At 44.8% G+C, this 15,161-nt stretch overlaps 1 protein-coding gene and 2 non-coding genes across 3 annotated transcripts; all 3 read right to left on the bottom strand.

Moving 5' to 3' along the window:
- Positions 1-1,247: 1,247 nt before the first annotated feature.
- RPS3 (ribosomal protein S3) lies at positions 1,248-5,887 on the bottom strand. The gene is made up of 7 exons (XM_068988403.1): positions 5,840-5,887; positions 4,860-4,990; positions 4,494-4,587; positions 3,519-3,613; positions 2,294-2,481; positions 1,666-1,862; positions 1,248-1,316 (listed from the first exon to the last, which is right to left on the bottom strand). Exons 1-6 carry the CDS (start codon positions 5,867-5,869, stop codon positions 1,669-1,671), a joined length of 732 nt encoding a protein of 243 aa, XP_068844504.1. The 5' UTR covers positions 5,870-5,887; the 3' UTR covers positions 1,248-1,316; positions 1,666-1,668.
- On the bottom strand, positions 1,975-2,118 carry LOC138093341 (small nucleolar RNA SNORD15). Its single transcript, XR_011146069.1, has one exon. It is a non-coding gene; the product is annotated as a small nucleolar RNA SNORD15 (small nucleolar RNA).
- On the bottom strand, positions 5,136-5,285 carry LOC138093342 (small nucleolar RNA SNORD15). The gene has a single exon (XR_011146071.1). It is a non-coding gene; the product is annotated as a small nucleolar RNA SNORD15 (small nucleolar RNA).
- Positions 5,888-15,161: the final 9,274 nt, after the last annotated feature.

The raw sequence follows: 15,161 nt of genomic DNA, 5'->3' as shown, positions 1-15,161 counted from the left end.
TCCAACACCGCAGCTCAGCTCAAACACTACAATTTTCAGCAACCACCTCTCTTGACCCTTTACAGAAAACTTTCTTCAGCTTGAGAAAGGACTCACTCCTGGACATGTGCCACCACCGAGTAACGGGAATGTTTTGGTATTCAGGCTCTAGTTCCTAGCCACAAGATGAAATATACATACATGAGCCCATTCCATGGAACACAGTAAACAGTGATTAACACAACAGCTATTCCAGTGGTTGGAGAATTCTAGAGGGGAGTACTTTTACCACTGAGACATGGTTTCAATTCCACTAACACTGACAAAAACAACTAAGGTATTACTGTCTAGCAAGTAGAAACATCCAATGCTCTGTTAAAAAGGGGACAACACAGATGTCAGTATGCTCTCAACATAATTCACTACCTTTAGTCTTGTAGGATTTTCATGCCAGCCTGTCCCTCACGAGTCTCACCTGAATAAATGAAGACAATCCTTAGTTTCTTATAAATACATACCAGTATGTTGCTGCTGCTGCTAAGTCGCTTCAGTCGTGTCCGACTCTGTGCGATACCATAGACAGCACCCCACCAGGTTCCCCCATCCCTGGGGTTCTCCAGGCAAGAACACTGGAGTGGGTTGCCATTTCCTTCTCCAATGCATGAAAGTGAAAAGCGAAAGGGAAGTCGCTCAGTCATGTCTGACTCTTAGCAACCCCATGGACTACAGCCTACCAGGCTCCTCCATCATGGGATTTTCCAGGCAACAATACTGAAGTGGGGTGCCATTGCCTTCTCCACCTATCAGTATAAAACTCTTTAAATCATCAGACTGAACGGTAGTTAATTGAAGTACCCTTTATACTTTCCTAGAGGATAATGGTTAAGAGAACAAGGACACAGAGATGTAGATTCTGATCACAGCTCTATAATGCTTAGGTGAACCTACTTCTGAACATCAGGCTCTTCAGCATTTGCTTTCCTTTAACCCCGAGTTTCAAGTTGAGGCAATCAAGGTGCTGTCCTGTTAATGTATTATCAGCCTTCACCATCACCAGATTTACTCCCCACAAGGACAGGGTTTGGTTACTTCTGCTTGGGTTCTCTCATTCTGCCCCTCTCCTCACACTGAAACCAACAGGATTTTTAAGGAAAGCACAGAAACACTGTGAACCAGGCAGTCCTAAGAATCGATCAAGCAATGCTCCCACGGGGTGACATGACCCTCAGCCTGAATCCTAGATGCAGAGTCTGGTAGGCCACATGTCTTTTAAAAAGATTTTATTAGAGGTCTTTGCAGAGCAACATTCAGATTCCAGATCCAACGGCCAAGGAGACCTAAAAGCAAACAAAGTACAGTAAGAACAGAAAATTCACCTGAGTATCGGGTTTGCATGGAAGTTAATACACACAGAATATCTAGGAACAAACACCACAACAGGCACTAGGCACAGGCGAGGCCTGTCACCATTTTAACGATTGTGGGAGGAACAGCTAATCACTAGTAAGAGTGACCTGAAACTTTTGAACTAAAGAAGACAGTGCAAACACTCTTCCCAAAAGAATACCAGGGCTAAATGAATCCCTGGCTCCAATCTGAGTCCTCTCATGTAGAACAAGTGTAACCTTTTTATTCACTAGGTGGAATACTGTTCCATTATGCCCCAAGAGGCCCTTACAGACATACCTATTATGCTGTGGGTACCGGCTGGGGCATGGCAGGCGGCTCTGGCTTCCCACCCTTCTGTTCAGAGATGGGAGTGGTGGGCAGTATTTCATCTTTGGGTTCCACAATGCTCACGTGATCAGGCAGAGGCTTCTTAGGGCCAATCTTACCAGTTGGGTCCCAAGGCAGCATGATCTTTACCTTGATGCCCAGCACACCTAGAAGATGCCACAGTTAAGACCCACCTAGAGTTCCACTGCCCCCCACTACACAACAGAACAGAGCAGAAGGAAGAAAAGAACAGGTTACTCAAGCATCCTGTGTCTGGCCCCTTCTCAGACAAATGCCTCTAATCAATCAATGAACAGGACACTTTGCAAAAGGAACCCATGCACAGTGCCACAGAACGTGGCACCGACAAGGACCAAGAGCAGTACGTGCCTTTTCTGACTCGTCATCGTATCATCACGGAAGGGTACACCAGTGGTTGAGACAAGGACAAACCAACTCTCTTCAATGAAGCAAACAATGAGCCCAAAGAGAACAAACATGTTCCACTATATCCCAGATTCCCCAAACACTGGAAAGCATATGTAAAACCACGTCTACCCATTTAGGCCCACTGCACCAAGCACTCCTGGCTACTCACCCTGTCTGAGCAGCACATGGCGCACGGCGGTGTCAACATAGTAGTTAACAGGGTCCCCACTGTGGATCATGAGGCCATCCACAAACTTCATGGATTTAGCCCTCTGTCCTCGAAGTTTCCCAGACACCACGACCTCGCAGCCTTTGGCCCCACTCTCCATGATGAACCGCAGCACACCATAGCAGGCCCTTTGGGGGCACAAGAGACAGAGCGCCATGTGTCATCACCAGACATGCCCACGCAACCCCATCCTCCTTCAAAACAGAACTCAGCCTGCACTTGAACACTTTCAATGTTCCTTTAATGTAAGTGTGACCAGAGCCTGACATAAAGTACCTTCTAATCAAGCGCTTTCCAAACTTGGCTGAACACTACAGAATCGTCTCAAGGTCAAAATGAACCACTCAAACTTCAGTGTGTGCAAAATTCACCTGGAGGGCTTATGAAGACAGGTTGCTGGGCTGTATTCCCCCCACTCCCCAATTCAGTGAGTCTGGGCTGGAAACGGAAAATTTCTCATCGATTCTTACTGGCAACACTGATGCTGGCCCAGGCACCAAACTTATCACCATTGTACGTGGTGGAGATGGCAGTCAAACCAGGTATGCAGTCTTCTGCACGTCCTTGCTTACAGCATTCCTCCCATGGGAACCTGTCTACAGCACAGCTTTCACATCCCTCCTCTGTTGAAAAACCTCCCAAGGTTCTGCATTAAGGATTAATGAATTCCCAACACCCAAGCAAGGCATTTTATTTACTCCAAGTAGTGAAATTACTCAAGGAACTGCCAGCTGAAATCTTATTAGCAAGCCCAGCTCCGGGGCCAATCTAACCACCTCATGTCCTGTGTTCCTCACATCACTATCTATAAATACCTACTGGGCATACCTGACTAGATTTTAAGCTCTCTCATCAGCAATGAGTCTTCCCTCTTGAATCCCCAGAGTTACCACCACACGATGTATGTGAATGACTTCAACATGAACCCAAACCATTCCCCACCCCCATCCTACGTTCATACTCCCACCGTGCTCTACTAACACCACTCGCTTTTTTAAACACTTGTCTTTACTAGTCTTTCTAACTAGGCTGCAACATGGATCAACAATGTCTTATTGTTAAAGCCCTGAGAGACTAGCTGAGCCTGTCAAGAGTCCACTTACTAAATTAACAAAACAGCTGATATACTGATTCACAAAAGGACACAACTCATAAGGACTCTTACCTCCGCACAGCAAGGCCTCCTAGGAGTTTGTAACGCAGAGACTCTGCCTGGGCAATGGCACACAGTCCTCTTGTGGCTACCTTTTCAGCATAAAGCTTTAAAGAAAACAAGGCACATTCTTAAACTTGTTACACTCACCACTGTTTTCAACTAAAAATCAGCACATTCATGATTCAAGCAGATACCACTCTATGTATCACTATATTTGTCCTCATTTAGTGGATGAGTGTGCAACCCTAGTGGCTACAGCCCACCAGGCTCCTCTTCTTCTCCAGGCAAGAATACTGGTGTAGGTTACCATGCCCTCCTCCAGGAGATCTTCCTGACTCAGGGACTGAACCCACGTCTCCTGCATTGGCAGGCAGATTCTTTACCAGTAAGCCACCTGGGAAGCCCTTCACTGTGCTACCCAAGTATTAAAGCACTTCTAATGCCCACATCTAACAAACACTCAGGGACGTAGACTGAACTGAACCATTCCTCATTTTTCTCCCACCCCCACCTCTTTCCACAGCCAAATCATGGAGATCAATGGGCAGCCAACCTCTCCTATGTATCATTACTAATTCCAAGATGGGTATAAACTGCTGCCAACTGCTTATTAAAAGACCTTCAACAAAATACCAATCCATTTGTAATACTCACTGATCACAAGTAAGCTTTCAGGGTGATAATATGAGTTTTCAGAAGTACCATCCTAAAGAGGGCTTCCCTGGTGGCTCAGATGGTAAAGAATCCGCCTGCAATGTGGGAGACCTGGGTTCAATCGCTTGGTTGGGAAGATCCCCTGGAGGAGGGCATGGCACCCAGCTCCAGAATTCTTGCCTGGAAGAATCCCCATGGACAGAGAAGCCTTGGGGCCATGGGGGTCACAAAGAGTTGGACACGACTGAGTGACAAAGCACAGCACAGCACCATCCTGAAGAGCCATTTCTAGCTCCAGAGTAGCCTCTGGCACAAGCCAGGATCACTCACCTCTACACTGCCTTCAGGGAAGCCGAATCTCTTCTGAACCACAGCAGTCAATTCCCGGATCCGCCGGCCCTTCTCACCAAGTACATTCTGTGTCCTGGGGAAAATGAAGAGTGACAATTCACAGCTCTCATAACATTACAGATATAATTTTAAACCTTGCACATATGTGGTAGTAAAAATCTAATTCATCTGACACAAGCAAGTATAAATTTTGGATGACAAGAACTAAAAGATTATCTTTATTTTTTAATGCAGCTTAAAAACTCATTCACGACGACTCAACTGTTGTTCTGCTACGTTTACAGAAGAAATCACCTTAGTGCAGACAACAATTACAGGTGATGGCCAGAAAAAGGAATTTTTTACCTGGTGGCCAAGATAATGATCTCTGTCCTGGTTGGTGTAACTCGGACCTCAACTCCAGAGTACCCATCTTCAGCCAGCTCCCGAGTGAGAAACTCGTTCAGTTCAGCTTTGAAGATGCCATCAGCGACAAACTAACCAAAAGTAAAATGAAAATCAGGATCTGGAAATGGGCTCAGGTTTCTAGCCCAGTCAATGCAACCCTAATCAAAATTCAACACCTCCAACCAACGACCCATCATCAATTATTTTGCCTTGTTCCAGAGAAAATATAGCAACCCTTCTCAGACAAATGCCTCTAAGTCATCTTTTGGAAGTTAACTTTGACCCAGGCCCTTAAAACTGTGCCACAGAACGCGGCACAGGGTAGGGGTCACCTGGACAAAGAGAACACCTCCAGTCAGACTCGTCATCTCCTCTTCATTGAAGGGTTTTAAACTATCAAACCGTTTCCCCCAGGTCCCTTCCCTCTATTTCCCCAGAACTTTTCCTTGACCCCAAGATAGAACAAGAAATTGTCAGTAACCTTCCAAACTGAGGTCCTTGGGGTCAGAAGCCTGCACCCAGACACGCCTAGGAAGGCGGCAAGCAAACACTACTACCTCCCTTTCTCAAAGCTATCATTCAATGAGGGAAAAGGCTCAGGCATTCAAAACATCACGTTTAGTAACTTTACTAAGAAAGTTAGTAAGAAAGGCTAAGAAAGGCTCACAAGCGCTCCTCCACGGCAGGAGGAGCCCTCAGTGCTCATCTCTGCTCTCCGCCCGGAACCGGCAGAAATCCTTCTCTCCCATCCCAGCCATACCGCTCTCAGCAGCCACGGGCCTGCGCTCAATCCACCGCCATCCGCAGCCCACGGGAAAGCGACACAGTCCGGCCGCTGCCCCGGGTATAGCGAAGAGCTATAGGTCTCGCAATAGCACCCAGAGAGGCTCCTAACCCGCGAAACGCCACTTTCCTGCAACCGGGCCCCGGGATCTCACCTTCCTCTTTTTGGAAATTTGCACGGCCATCTTGCCGACGCGAGCCGCCGAAAGGAAAGGAAGTGGTAAGCGGGCGGAAGTGCGTATAAAGGGCGCTGTGCAACGACAAAGAACTGCGCGACGTCGACGCCTGTGAGCGCTCATGGGAAGTGTAGTTTTCACTTTGGTAAAAGGAAAGAGAAAAGCGCGGTGCAAGGGTTGATGCTTTTGAACTGTGAGGTGTTGGGGAAGACCCTTGAGAGTTCCTTGGACTGCAAGGAGGTCAAAGCAGTCAATCCTAAAGGAAATCAATCCTCAGTATTCATTGGAAGGACTGATGCTGAAGCTGAAGCTCCAATACTTTGGCCATCTGATGCAAAGAGCTGACTCATTGGAAAAGACCCTGATACTGCTTTTAGAAAGACTAAAGTCAGGAGGAGAAGGGGAGGACACAAAGGATGAGACGGTTGGATGGCATCACCGACTCAATGGACATGAGTTTGAGCAAGCTCCGGGAGATGGCGATGGACAGGGAAACCGGGCGTGCTGCAGCCCATGGGGTCGCAAAGAGTTGGACACAACTGAGCGACTGAACAGCAACAATATCCAGAAACCTGGGGCTTTCCAGGTGGCACTAGCGGTAAAGAACCCGCCTGCAAATGGAGGAGAGAGAGTGGTGAGGGGTCGATCATAGGGATGAGGGGTCGATCTCCAGGTCAGGAAGATCCACTGGAGGAGGGCATGGCAACCCACTCCAGTTTTCTTGCCTGGACAATCCCATAGACAGAGGAGCCAATATCTCAATCAGAGCTTTAAAAATTCAGAGAAGTTTAGAGTCCAGTTCTCATCAGTTTAAAACCAAGTATAAACACACACTTATCTGCTCACTTTATTCTTTAATGAAACAAAAGAATAAAAAAATAAAAGCACTTTTGGGCTGAAAGCCCTCAAAGAAATTCACTGAGGCACCTATCTCTTCCAATTTGTGTCCACTTCCTCTGTTGCAAACTGATAATATATATATAATATGTATTAAATATTCTAAGGGCTGTTTTAGGACTTTATATTATTAAGTCATTACCTCTACCTCACGTTCATAAAGTCTTACAGCTTGTAACAGAAGTCACGATAATGGCTCGCAATTCTTTTTCAATTAAAAAAATCCCTCCTCACAGATTTTATTACAAAAAATTTCAAACATACAGAAAAGTTGGAAGAACTGTACAGTGTACACCCATATATGCATCCCTTAGGTGCTGCAATTAACATTTTTTTCTGTATTTGCTTAATCAGATATTTATCCTTGCCTCTATCCACCCAACAATGCATCTCTTGATACATTTCAAAGTTACTTTCAGGCATCAGGACACTTCACGCCTTAAACTTTCCCAACAGTTTTTTTTTTTTTTTTCAGTTGTATTGAGAAATAATTGACATACATCAATGTATAAGTTTAAGGCATACAACATAATGGCTTGATTCACTTATATCATTAAATGATTACCACAAAAGGTTCAGTTAACATCCATCATCTTATATAGATACAAAAATAAATTGAAAAAAGAGAAAAAGTTTCCTTGTGATGAACACTTTTATTTTAAATCCGAAGTTTGTTTCTATTTAAAAAATTAGAAAATTTCTTTATAAAACTGTTTTACATTTTTCTTAAAAATATAGAAATATCTAGCAAAATTGTGGCCCCACATTTCCTCATACCAGCACTCTCCTTTCCCATTATATGGGAAAGGGTTTTCCAATGTGCCACGGTTCCTGACAGCTTCGCTCACTGGTTGTCTGGTCCTAGAAGCCATCTGAGCTTTTGCCAGCACTGAAACACCTCTGATGCTGAGATGCTCTGATCCTATAGTCATGGCCTTAACAGAGTTCTGGGGGGACTCTGTACAGAGGGACCAGGGAAGATGGAAAGAAATGGATGAACCAAAGAGACTTGCTGTGGATCTAATGTACCTTGGTGATGGACTGAGGTTGAGGGGAGAATTGAAAATGACATCACGGCTAGATGCTTAGTGACAACCCTCACTGAGGTAAGGAAATCAGGAATAGGCTTTTTCTCCATGTCTCTCCCTCTGTCACTTCCTCTAGAATTGGGCCTCCTCTGGCTGTTCCCGTAACTAGCACACTCACCTCGCTGGGTTGGAATGGCCTATTTATGTGTTTCTCTTACTAGACCGTAAACTTCCTAAGTGCAGAGACCAAGTCTATTTTGTTCATTACACCCAGAGTCTAGGATATGGCCTGGCTCAGGCCCAGTGTCAATCAAAATTTGATTATCAAAGAAATTAATTAACAAATTCTGGTTTTAGATCAGTTCTTAGTAGTGTGGCTCATATAAATTTCCTTGCATCTTACTGGGATACCCACAAAACCAAGTTGTGGAGACTCAAAGCTAAGGATCAGACCATGGAGAATTCTTTGATGTAAACACCACCTCTGGAGTCTCCATGGTAGTTCATCTCCTGCCCCTTCCCAATGACGCAAGAGGATGCCTCCCTGGGTATTGTCGTCTGGTCCTAGGAGAAAGCCCATGAAGGAAGCCTTTATCATGATGCCTTCCTCTTTATCTATTATAAGAAGACATTATATCACTCAAAATCACACTGTAAAAATAATAGTAGTCACAATACACTGAATTCTAATTAAAAATAGGGAATATCCTGGTTGTCCAGTAGTTAGGACTCTGCTTTCTCCCAAGGGCCCAGGTTCAATTGCTGATCAGGGAACTAAGATCCCACAAGCTGCTCGACATGGCCAAAAAAAGAAAAGATGTCTGACTTTGGGACTTCCCTGGTGATCCAGTGGTTAAGACTCTGTGCTTCCACTGCAGGGGTTCAGGTTCCATCCCTGGTCAGGGAACTAAGACAAGGCATGCCCCACAGTGAAGCCAAAAAAAAAAAAAAAAAATGTTGGGACTGTTAGAGTAAGTTGTTAATCTCTTTCCAAATATCCAAAATGTAAACAGGGTTTACTCAGTTTGGCCATTCATGCCACAGAAGTGTACCTGGAACTGTGAAGAAAGGGCAATGTGTCTGTGAGGGCCACACAAGTCTTGTCCTGAAATTCCTAGAAATCAAAGGTGAGGCTTGCCTGATTGAATGAATATAGCCCACAGTTTTGGAGAACAGTGTAGTTACTTAAAGACCAGCCCAGTGGAATCTCATAGAAAGCATTTAGCATATGTGGATCCAATTAGAGGAGTTTGGCAAAAAAAGGAAGAGAGAACTTAGAGTGAAACTGGGTGTGCCTGCCTCCCTGTTCCCTGAGCATGTGAGATGGAGAACTGAAGAGCCCTTCTGCTTAACCAGGCTGTGTAGGTCTTGCTTCCCTGAGGGCCTGCTCTTCCCTGAGGGTGAGCATCTAGCTGGGCTGAGTGTTCAGTGACTTATATTTTTTTTTCTACAAGACCCCTGAATAAGCCAACAACTTTTCCTAGTGTTCAATAAAAGAACCAGGGATCTGTGCGAATCCTGAGGGAACACTGGATTCACAGAGAGAGGGTACATCAGTCTCTACTAGAGCCCCTCTTAAGGGATTGCTGTTTGAGGATAATATCCACGCTATTTGGTCATCGCTCTTTTGTTTGTTTACTTATTTGGGCTGCGCTGGTCTCTGCTACTATGCATGGCCTTTCTCTAGTCGCAGCGAGCGGGGGCTACTCTTCACTGTGGTGCTCAGGCTTCTCATCGCTGTGGCTTCTCTTGCTGCAGAGCCCAGGCTCTAGGTGCTCAGGCTTCAGCAGTTGCAATGAATAGGCTTAGTTGCTCCAAGGCGCATGGAATCCTCTGAGACCAGGGATCAAAACCATGTCCCCTGCATTGTCAGGCGGATTTCCAACCATTGGATCACCAGGGACGTCCCAGTCATCAAATACTTTAGATAGTAACACCTTCAAGTGAAATATGATGATTCCATCGCATTTTCAATGATTTGAATAAAATTCATCAGTGACTCACTCTGAACCTGGAACTGAGTCTCTGACTATCAATAGAACAATATTACAGAATAAATTTCAAAATAGTTTTCATTATTTTGTTTTATTTGGCCTCGCTGTGTGGCTTGTGGGATCTTAGTTCCCCAATCAGGGATGGAAGCTGGGCCGACAGCAGTGGAAGCACCGGATCCTTACCCCTGGATCACCAAGGAAGTCCCCAAGAGTTTTTAAAATTTACTGTTTTGTATCACTTCTAAAAGGCTCACACTACTGATACCCCTGAAAAAAAAAGTGAAAGTATTAGTCTCTCAGTTGTGTCTGACTCTTTGTTACCCACATGGACTGTAGCCTGCCAGTCTCCTCTGTTCATGGAATTCTCCAGGCAAGAATACTGGAGTGGGTTGCCATTCCCTTCTTCAGGGGATCTTCTCGACCCAGGAATCGAACCCAGTTCTGTATTGCAGACAGAGTCTTTACCGTATACCCCTATGTACAAGAAAAATAAGATCCAATGCACAGAAGAGTGTGAGAAAGAGCACAACCTCACCCTGGAGTTGGGGTGTAATCTGCGTTTTCTTTGTGAAGGCAGCTTGGTGGTACCTCCTACTCTCACTTAAGAGGTCAATTCCCTTTGGCCCAACAAATATGTTCATTTTTATCTACTCAGAAAAACACACAAATGTAAATGAAAGTGGTGCAAGAGTGCTTATTATGGTACTACTAATAACAGTGAAAATACAAATATAAAACAATCTGACAGCCCTTCAGTAAAACAATGGTTATGGGATATTATGCAGTGCTTAAAAAGAATGAGGTGAATCTGTGTATGTACGTGACAAGAGCACCAAGAAATATCACCATGTGACCAAACTTTTTGCAAAACAATATAGACTGTGTAATATATACAATAAAATAAAATGGATATACATATAAATATATAGGAGGATCTGGAATAGTATTGGAGAAGGTTCAGGGGCAATTTATTGCTTGACTTTTCTTATAAGAATATTTTCATGTATCATTTGTGAAATTTATTTTTTTATTTTCTGGGCACAGCACAAGACATGAAGGATCTTCCCTGGCCAGGGATCAGACCTATACCCCCTGTACTGGGAGCACAGACCCTCAGGGAAGTCCCACTGGTAAAATTTTAAATGTATAAAAATGGGAAAAAATGGAAGGGCAACATAAAGATATGGATTTCTGATCATGTGGCCACTTGTGAGACACTGTGACTGTCCCAACCTCCAACGCCAAATCCTATAATCCTTTCTTCTGGAAGCTCAGAATAAAGAAAAGTTTATTCTTCTAATCGGACTATAAATCTATATGGTCCCACACGGCAGTCACTGGCCTCACAGGGCTATTGAGCACTTGAAATGTGGCTGGTCTAAGTGGAAAAGTGCCGTAAGTGTAAACATACTCCAGATTTCAAAATATATTTTTAAAAGACCATCTTATTAATAATTTTCATATTAGTTACATGGTGAAACAGTAATTTTTAGATGATGGCAGTGGTTTAGTCGCTAAGTTGTGTCCAACTCTTGTAACCTCATGGACTGTAGCCTGCCAGGCTCCTCTGTTCATGGGATTTCCCAGGCAACAAGACTGGAGTGGGTTGCCATCCCCTTCTCCAGGGGATCTTCCTGACCCAGGGATTGAACCCAGGTCTCCACTGAGTTAAATAAAATATGCTATTAAAATTAAGCTCATCTGTTTCTTTTGCTTTTTTTTTTAAGTGGCTACTAGAAAATTTAGTTACATATGTGGCTTCCACTCATGATTCATATTTCCTTTGGATAGTGCTGCCCTAATCCCTTCAACCCCAGAAATCAATGATGTCTTACTTCTCTCTTTCCATGAGATTAGGCACAGTGGCAGAGTGTATGCACTTATTTCCCAGATTTACAGCTGAATTATGTGCCAATCTTGTTTTCCTGTTTGCTTGGGATGCTGGGAAATTCAGAACTGTTTCATGCAAATTCCTGAAATCCTTCTCTGACCCAGATCAGCTCTGGACAGGAGCTAGGGTGGAGGAGGCCCTTCAGGCAGAATTCAGCTTTGTTCCTGAAGCCAGAGAAGTGAGACTGTCACAGCACCCTCTTCCATATACACAGGACCTTTTTCTTCTATAAAATGAGTCCCCTGGTGGTCTAGTGGTTAAGGCTTGGCACTTCCACTGCAGGAAGTGTGGGTTCAGTGCCTGATCAAGAAACTTAGATCCTACATGCCACACAGGGTGGCCGAAATATAAAAATTAAAATTAAATGGGATGGAAATAATCTCTAACCCACCCATAGGTGGTTGTGAGATTAAATTAATCAATACAGGCAAAGTATTTAATACTTAGTACATAGTAAACATAGTAGTGGAACATAATAGTGTTACTGAAAGTTGGGGTTTGGCTGCTTGACACTCAAAAGCCAACAAAGAGGCAAGTCTGGTGGAAATGAAAGTTTGCTTTACTTTGGAGTAAAGCTCCCCATAGGTTGCCAGCCTCCCATCCAAAGACTTCCCACCACTGACAATCAGTGGGCAAGAACTTTTATAGATGAAGGAAGGGAGCTACATTCAGAAACAGCACAGTCAGCTTTAAAAGTCATCTTGAAACTGGTCTTGCAGGGCCCTGATCAGGGTCATCGTCATTGTTTTAAGTACTGTGAGACAGCTCAAAGGCTCAGAATATTATCTATAGCCCTTGAAGAGGAGCTAAAGATCCTTGACTATGCTTAATGACTAAACTATTACTATTTAGTCTTGTTAGACGATTTTCCTTTGTTTCATCATTTCCTCACTTCTCTGATTAAACTTATTTTTTGGCTAAAGTTTTTCCATAGACAAAAGGCAGGCTGAGGACCTGACGGGCAAAGGTCATAGGGTCCTGCTCCATTTCAGTAAGTGCTGAAGCAGCATTAGTTGCTACTACTTGGATCCACTGTCCATATCAGATCATGGGGACATTGAATCTGGCACAGCTCCTGCCCTCCAGAAACTCAGAGTTGGGGCTGGGTGCTGGGGATACAGATAAGTAAGTAAGTGTGATAAGCATCATAAGTGTCAAGGTAGGGACAACAGGGCACTGAGGAGGGCAGAGTGTTGGAGACGATGTCACAGAGCTCCAACCCTTGAAGTGAGGTTTACAGGACACCCAACACTTAGGCAGACACGTAAGTCAGAATGAATGCGAGCAAAAGAAGGACTCCCCCAGCATTATGAAAATAGCTTCTGATTTAAAAAATAAAACACATTCATAAAAAATTGAAAAGATAGAGAAGCAAATAAATACACCACTCTTTTGGTGAAGCAGCATAAACATTTCGGGACACGTGTTTCCCGGTCTCTCTCCAGGCAGTAAGATGCTCTGTGATGAATGGTGTACACCTGCAGCATCACACAGACGGGATCACTGCAATGCATGGGCGCCACTGAAGGATGCTGGTGTCCTGCCAGGAGGGTCTCCAGGAGTGGACAGCTTGGTCAGGGGGCAGGAGGGTGCAGAAATAATCAAGCCAGCTCATTCTGTTTCATGTCCCACTGCTACCACTTACAAGCTTTGTGATCTCAGGCAAGTCACTTAACCTTTCTGAGTCTCAGACTCCTTGCTTTGAAAGGGAAGAAATGACCATTAACCTCCTGGATTTCTGTGACTGAATAAATGATGTCTTTAAAGCACTCTGCATAGTGCCTAGAATGTGGAAAGTGTTCGTTAAGTGGGACAGATTATCACTGCTTTTAGTGTAAATAAACAACTTGGCACTTAGGTTGATGCTAATCTTCAATGTTTTTGGTTAGGGTGAGTCAACTTGCTAACACTAACATGCAGGCCCACACCTCTGCTCTTTGTAGAAGGCCATGACACACCAATTCCTTTCACACACACCGGGCACAAATATATTTGCTATGGGTAGAAAGACCAGACTATAATAATGTATGGGGCAGAGAAGTCTTCCTTAAAAGAATGATATGGGAAAAATTGGGTCAGAGATCAGGCAGCGGAAGCAGAAAGACATGGCCAAGGGAGAGAAAAAGGCCAAGGAGTTCTAACTCATCAGGCTTCTTCCTGGTCTGGGGAGGTGGAGCCCGAGGACGGCGGCAACAGGGACCTGCCCCATGGCCAGTAAGGGCTAGGAGGGAGAGGGCAGGGGGTAGGCAGGCAGGTTAAAAAGACCTTTCCTGAGGGGATGCTACCAAACTCAGCTCAAGGACGGCAAACACAGCTGGAGTATGCAGAGACAGTAAGTTTGTCTAGTTTGATTTTGGAAAGTGGAAACCATCATTCCTAAATCGGCTCTCCCAAAGTGCTGCACACTTTGCCCTCTGACGGCCACAACTGACAACTACAGGGCCTTGATCACCTTTCCCAGTAAAGGGGAGGGGAGGGGAGGGGTGGAGTGGGGTGGGGGTGGAGCTGCTGCTCCCCGCCTCAGACACTCTCCACCCTTTTGTCTGGGCAACTGGGCATTTTTGGTTAACCTTGTGCAAGGGGCTGAGAATATGGGACAGTACATAACTGGGAGGTGAGCATTCTCCGCGAAAAAAAAAAGCGGCCAGAGGCTGGCTTCCCAGGATTTGACTAGTGGAGTTCATACGTTAGGGCTGAATTTACCGTGACTCCACTGAGGTGACTGGAGGATAGGACTAAGATGGTAACAAGTCAGTGCTACCAACTGCCTAGCTTCCTGCCCAGAGCCAGGCCATATGAACGGGTGACTGGTTAGCTCAGAGATAAAGGGAGTGGGCAGGAGCCAAGGCCTGGCGTGAAGCCATCACTGGGATACAATGCGGGGCTGGCTGCCTCCCTATAGCAACAAGTGCTTTGGGCTTTTTGTAGAGAGAAGTCATTAGAACTCTTTGATCTAGTTCTCCAGACTCTGATTTCACAGGCTCAGAAGCCCTAGAAAGGGTCCAGGCTCTTGTTACCTCTGCTGAGCCTTGTGCTTCCCCAGAGAGACAGTGGCCATGTCTGGTTCATGAACATTGCAGGCCTCCACACAGCCAGTGCACTGGGGAGAACTGGGAGTAGTGGGACTCGTCTCCACTGCTGCTGGGGAAAATGTAAATTAGCACAGCTGCCTTGGAAAGTTTGGTATCCTGAGGAATGTTGGTTGTGGGCCCCCAGATCCCAGCAATCCCACTGCTGAGTTATACAGCCAGAGTGCTGATCATTTTTTTGTGCTCACGTTCTCTCTACAAGAGTTTGAAGGATGCAGTTTTCCTCTCTCCATTCCAAGTTACGCAGAACTTGTCATCCTAAGTATAGGTAGAACTTTTCATCCTAAGTATAAACAAATTCAGAAAGATTATAATTTCCAGCATCATCATAATGTCAACTCTTAAAAATAAAGCAGTTAGTCATTCTTTTAAATATATCCATAGGAATATAAATGCCACAGT

This window comes from Capricornis sumatraensis, chromosome 16 (genome assembly GCF_032405125.1).
Source record: "Capricornis sumatraensis isolate serow.1 chromosome 16, serow.2, whole genome shotgun sequence".
In the NCBI taxonomy this organism is placed as follows: domain Eukaryota; kingdom Metazoa; phylum Chordata; class Mammalia; order Artiodactyla; family Bovidae; genus Capricornis; species Capricornis sumatraensis.
This window is presented reverse-complemented; position numbering and strand designations above follow the sequence as displayed.

Excerpts from the sequence above, each read along its gene's own strand:
- RPS3 (XM_068988403.1), bottom strand. The coding sequence starts at position 5,869 with ATGGCCGTGCAAATTTCCAAAAAGAGGAAG. Across the intron at positions 3,614-4,493 it reads TCCCTGAAGGCAGTGTAGAG|CTTTATGCTGAAAAGGTAGC; the intron begins GTGAGTGATCCT and ends TTTTCTTTAAAG. Across the intron at positions 1,863-2,293 it reads CCATGTGCTGCTCAGACAGG|GTGTGCTGGGCATCAAGGTA; the intron begins GTGAGTAGCCAG and ends GGCATCTTCTAG.